Here is a 5714-nt window from a genome sequence, read left to right as displayed (position 1 = left end):
ATCTTATCCATGGTTTCTACTTCCCATGACATTGGGAATTCAAATTATCAACTGCTGTCAGCCTTTTCCAAGGAAGGGTGTTCTTACCTTACTCTAAGACTAAGCAGATACCTTCAGAGACCAGGAATTGGGTCGAGATGTACAAATTACAAAGCGGTTTTATTGGGTTTTTACAAAAATAAAGGATTACCAGATCCAAAAAATTAAATACAAAGTTTAAGTCAAGGTCCAAAAATTTAAAACAGCCTAAAGCTCCAAAAACGGTCCTAAGAACCCCCCAAAAAACGTCCGTTTCTCTTCACACATCATCTTTTATAACCTTTTCCGTCTTTGCGTAAGAGGGAGGTTGCATAGTTTCAGCTTTTACTAATGAACAATTACAAATCTAAAATCTAAATTAAACAAATGAAGATTAAACAATATATATGAAAGCAGAATACATTGACAATGTCATATGCTTCCAGACGTTAGAGCTCAAATCATAATGGAAGTACACAGTTCACTCTCTTCCTGTGCACAATGTACTTCTGAAGTTGTAACTGGCCTCAATGTGTCAAAAACCACAAGGCCTTCATTCCCAATGTAAAAACAGTCAGAGTGAGGATGTGCTGTGCGTGTGCGTGTGCGTGTGCGCGTGCGTGCGTGCGTGCGTGTGTGTGTGTGTGTGTGTGGACGCTGACCTGTAGCAGTTGTTGTTGTATTTGTTGTAGCTCCCCAGAGAGGTGAGGACTCCCTGACACACGGCGTAGGAGAAGAACACCTGAGTCCCTGCATCCAGCCACACCTACAGAGGAAGAGATTTAAGAGACAACTCAGACGGACCTGGGATATTGTTAAAATAACCTGACACATAGCTCACCATAAACTACTTTCCTAACAAGATAAAAATGGACCTTTATTAATCCCTGTAGGGAAATTCAGGTGTCATAGCAGCAACATAATAAGAAAGGAACACAGATGTGGAATATACACAGGCATAATAAGATTAAAAGTAAAAAAAAATGAGAACAAACATGTATTGACATATATACAGAAATATGAGCATGGTTCTGCAACATCCTTTTTTTGTTACTGCATTCACAAGTTGCAGCATGTTTGTGTCCGTTTCGGCTGCACTCGTTCTGACAGCATATGGTTAACATTAGAGGCACAACACTGCTGTGTGCCTGGCCTTGTGAAAGATAGAGCTGGCACGGCTCCAAACATTCACCAGGCCCTTACTCAGGCCCCATGGTGGTCCTGACTTATTCCCAGCCTCAGGACAGAAGTGGATGCTTCAGCCTGTGGCAAAGGATCTTCACTTGTGACTGGACAAAGAAGAAACTGTTGTGGCTTTGAAAGCATATGCTTTATTTCAAAATCCTTTTCCTCTGGATATACGCACGCACACACATAATAGAAACATAAAAGGAGCCCAGATGTAGGACAGGACTCTGTTACGATTTCCTCTGTGGTGCATACAAAATCCCATGAAAGCTGAAGGGAGACTCATTAGAATCAGATGTTTTTTAGGAGCGTCTGGCAATGCTTTGCTCTGCTTTTTGACCCAAAAGTGAAAATTCTCACGGTTTCTACTTATGCTTTCTTACACAATTACAAGCTGAGATACCCACAATTGTTAAGAGGTCTATGAGAAGATGTTCTTCCAACAGCAGCCACAGCCTCTTGCAGGAAAATGGTGTGAATGAAGCACGGAGATCCACATGCCAGCAGAAGAAAAGGGAGGGAGGGGTTGTCTGGTGACCCTATGATGATTAACTTTGACCCCTGAAGTCTTGCCTGTGAAGTTCAAAAGAGGAAGAAGCAAGGGCGGGTGGGGTGACAGTCTTTTTTTTGTGGGAGAAATGGTGCTTTTCTTATACGCTTGTTGCTGGTAAATACAGAGGCTGTCAATGTGCAAGAAGTATTTTCCAAGTATTATTCAATCAAAATGTTTTAAAATGTTCCCCACAGATGTGCAGATGTGTCAGTATACTAAAGAGGAGAGCTTTTTTTTTTTAACAAACTTCTCACTGAAAATAAATCATAGTTTGCTTTTCTTGTTAAGCCTCTGTCTTGAGAACGGAAACAAGATTCAAGGCAAATAGAAAGGGGGGGTGTTAGAGGGAAAACAACAGGAAACCATCCATCTTGTTAGAAAACAGTAATCTAAAAGATAGTGCCGTATTGAGAAATAAAAAGACAGATGATGCTCTGTTCGGTTGTAAAGCCAACCGTGCAATTGTACTAACGCATCGTTCTGCAAGCCTTTACTTCAGTAAATACAGAATGTCTGTAGTGTGCATCGAGTTTGTCATGTATTACAAATGATATCTTGATTAATGAGTTCTTACATCTGGATCACTGATCCTTCTGAAGTCTGGGTAGAGGTAATATACCAGTCCCTCCCACGCTCCTGGGAGTGTCACTCCACGGAAGAAGAGGATCAAGAGCATCAGGTAGGGGAAAGTAGCTGTGAGGTACACTACCTGCAAACAAAAGCTAGGTTAGGATGTCATGTGCAAACTTAAACACTTTAAATTAAGTCTCTATTAAGTTAAACTGTTGTAAAGAATACTAAAGACTCTCAAAATGGAAAGGCTGAACTCATGATTGAGCAAAACAAATGGAGGACGGCTAAAATGCTAACACGTCTTGCCGAGAATGTTAAAAGAGAAATAAAGTATAGCATACAAATCTGTAGTCCATAGGAAAGCTAGATTTAATCTGTGTGATCAATTATGTTAAATATTTGTATAAAATAAATATGAACTGGGAATCTCTGGAGCATAGGTAAACAATCTTAATGAATTAAAATGACAACAGTATAAAGAGAGGCAATTACAAAGTGCTAATTTGCACATAGAATGGCTATTGCTTCAAACATTGTGGGCATACATTTTGTTATTGAATTATAAAATAAAATCTGCATACACTAATTATTCAAGATCAATATCAATTACCAAAAAAAGGGAGATACTTGTATGTATGCAGCTGAATATCAGGGACAGTACTGCACATGTATGCTAAAGAAGTACTCGCCTTTCCTGTGATCTTGATTCCCTGAAAGATGCAAAAGTAAACCATAACCCAGGCAAGGAGGAGACAAAAAGCCAGGTCCCAGTTTAGCTTTCCCAGGGACCCATCATTTGACAGCCTTAACACACGGTGCCTGGGGGGAGGAGATCCGACACGTAAACAACTACTTCCTCTGCAAATGACATGCAGAATAATCGACATACGGATGTGGAAGGCAAACAAACACAATTTGTTTCTTCTTCCAAAAGCTGTTTTCCATTGGATGTAAACACAACCCGCTACGAATGCTTCATGGAACACATACTTTTTGTGTCTACAACGGTGAGAATACATTAAAAAAGAGAGAACATCTGCATCATAAATACAGATGTCAATTGGTCTATTTTGGAGAGCTTCAGAACAGATTATAAAAATTGCAGCGGAAAAAGCACACATTTTTCTCATCTCGCAGCAGAGTGATTTCCCAATGTCTACCCTCACAACATATCATAAGATTATCATGTGAGCAGCAGCCAATTGTTCTAAATATCTGAAAAGGAAAAAAAAGGGATGTTTGTTAATCCTCATGTTGAATAAGCACCCCGACAGAAAAGATTGCCTCTTGGTATCTGTGAGGCATTAAGCTCTATTATGAGGTGTGTTCAAGGACAATACCATCAAATATTTCCTGTTTAAAGAAGTTACAGTAAGTGTGTGAATGAGTGTGTTTCTCACATCCAGAACTCCTCCTCCGGTGACATTCCCAAAGTCATGTTATCGATGTTGGCATTTCTAAAAACAACAACAGAGGCAGGTAAATTGAAATTAAAAAAAATATTCTAAGCAATGCTTGCAGTTTTAATTTTCTGAACACTTTCACTCACTTTCAACCATCTTCAAGGGGGGTTGCCATTATTTGTTTTGTTATAATACACATTTGAAAGATGTTATTTCCTTCAGGCAGAGCCAAGCTGTACAGTCGTTATGCTAGGCTAAGCTAACTGCTACTGGCTATGTGTTTCATATTTACCCTTTGAGTGGTTTTGAACTTCTCATCTAACTAATTTTTTGTTTTTTCTATTTGACAGCCCACTTCCAACAACTTTCACACACACAATAATTCATCAGTAATTATTGTGTTTACGTTTCACCCTCACGCTGTCCAAAGGGAGCAATCATAAGTTGTTTATAGTCATTTTAATCACAGAAACAGATGTTAGGCCTCCAGCTCTGAACACATGAAGGCGAGGGTGTGTCAAACTGCTATATCTATGAAAGTCAAGAATAATCCCTTGTTTTCCAATCATCCTTATCAATACCATCTAAATGATTGCAGCAAGTGTCTCAGAAACATTTTGATAGTTCACTCATGTACTGTACAGCTTGACAATGCAGCTTACGTCCATGATCCAAAGTAGTCTGGTGTGCTGCTGTTGTACAGGAACGACCAGTTGGAGCCAGCTTGAAACAATTCGCGGTTGGCAAAGCCGCTTTCGTGATCGTGACAATTCTCTAAGAAAGTAAAGAAAAAGAGATTAAGGCGAGACGGATGTTGCGTGCCAAAAAATCATAAAAACTTGAAGGAGAATGCATGTTGTGCTTCGTCTGAAAGAAAGCAATAAGCACACAGACAATCAAATACAGACGTGTTTAAACAAGCCAGTGTAGATGTGTCACAAAGCGTGGCTCACCAGTGTTCCACCAGTTGTTACATGTGGACCAGGGCAAAGGGCTCTTGAAGGAGCTGTACAGGTAGAAGATAGCCCAGGCCAACACCACGATGTAGTAGATGTTCAGATAGAGCACTATCACTCCGGATGCAATCCCCACCCCTGCAGGAAACAGTATATAACATTAAATAAATCTGCACAATTGCCGCAATTTATGTATTGCCTATATGGTTATTTGTAAGCAACATTGGATGATTGTAATAAAGATACTACAGGCTTTCGTCATCTCTCGCCTAGATTACTGCAACTCCCTCCTGGCTGGTCTACCTGCATGTGCCATCTGACCTCTGCAGCTCATCCAGAATGCAGCGGCTCGTTTGGTCTTCAACCTTCCTAAATTCTCCCACACCACGCCGCTCCTCCGCTCCCTTCACTGGCTTCCAGTAACTGCTAGAATCCACTTCAAGACACTGGCACTTGCGTACCATGCTGCGAATGGATCTGGCCCTTCCTACATCCAGGACATGGTTAAACTGTACACCCCAGCACGTGCACTCCGCTCTGCATCAGCCAAACAGCTCGCTGCACCCGCACTGCGAGGGGGACCCAAGTTCCCATCAGCAAAAACACGTTGGTTTGCTATCCTGGCTCCAAAATGGTGGAATGAGCTCCCCATTGAAATCAGGACAGCAGAAAGCTTACACATCTTCCGGCGCAGACTGAAAACTCATCTCTTTAGACTCCACTTCGAGCGACAGAATTACTAACAAAGCACTTACATACTAATAAAGGACTGGCTTATCTAAAGCCAGTTGAGTAGCACTTGAAATGGTTTGGCTCTATGAAACCTGATGTACTTATATGATTCTGTTTTCTTCAAGGTTGTATCTTCCCGGTCTAATGTACTTATTGTAAGTCGCTTTGGATAAAAGCGTCAGCTAAATGCAATGTAATGTAATGTAATATCTGACATTAACGATTAAACACATTTGTGCATTCTTTATAAATGCAAACCGAGTCAAGCCGACTCCGGAGGAAATCATATTT

General features: G+C 40.7%; 1 protein-coding gene across 1 annotated transcript; it reads right to left on the bottom strand.

Annotated features, from left to right (window-relative positions):
• Positions 1-667: 667 nt before the first annotated feature.
• On the bottom strand, positions 668-5042 carry LOC104943544 (sodium- and chloride-dependent betaine transporter-like; the record flags this gene model as incomplete). The annotated part of the gene is made up of 6 exons (XM_010768995.1): positions 4689-5042; positions 4398-4509; positions 3733-3789; positions 3022-3151; positions 2334-2468; positions 668-784 (listed from the first exon to the last, which is right to left on the bottom strand). Coding segments are annotated over exons 3-6 (420 nt in total), but the record flags the coding sequence as incomplete, so codon positions are not given.
• Between the last annotated feature and the right edge of the window lie 672 nt (positions 5043-5714).

Source organism: Notothenia coriiceps, unplaced genomic scaffold, assembly GCF_000735185.1.
Source record: "Notothenia coriiceps isolate Sejong01 unplaced genomic scaffold, NC01 NC01_scaffold00006178, whole genome shotgun sequence".
Classification (NCBI taxonomy): domain Eukaryota; kingdom Metazoa; phylum Chordata; class Actinopteri; order Perciformes; family Nototheniidae; genus Notothenia; species Notothenia coriiceps.
The sequence above is the reverse complement of the archived record's forward strand: the minus strand, read 5'-3'. Positions and strand labels throughout refer to the sequence as shown.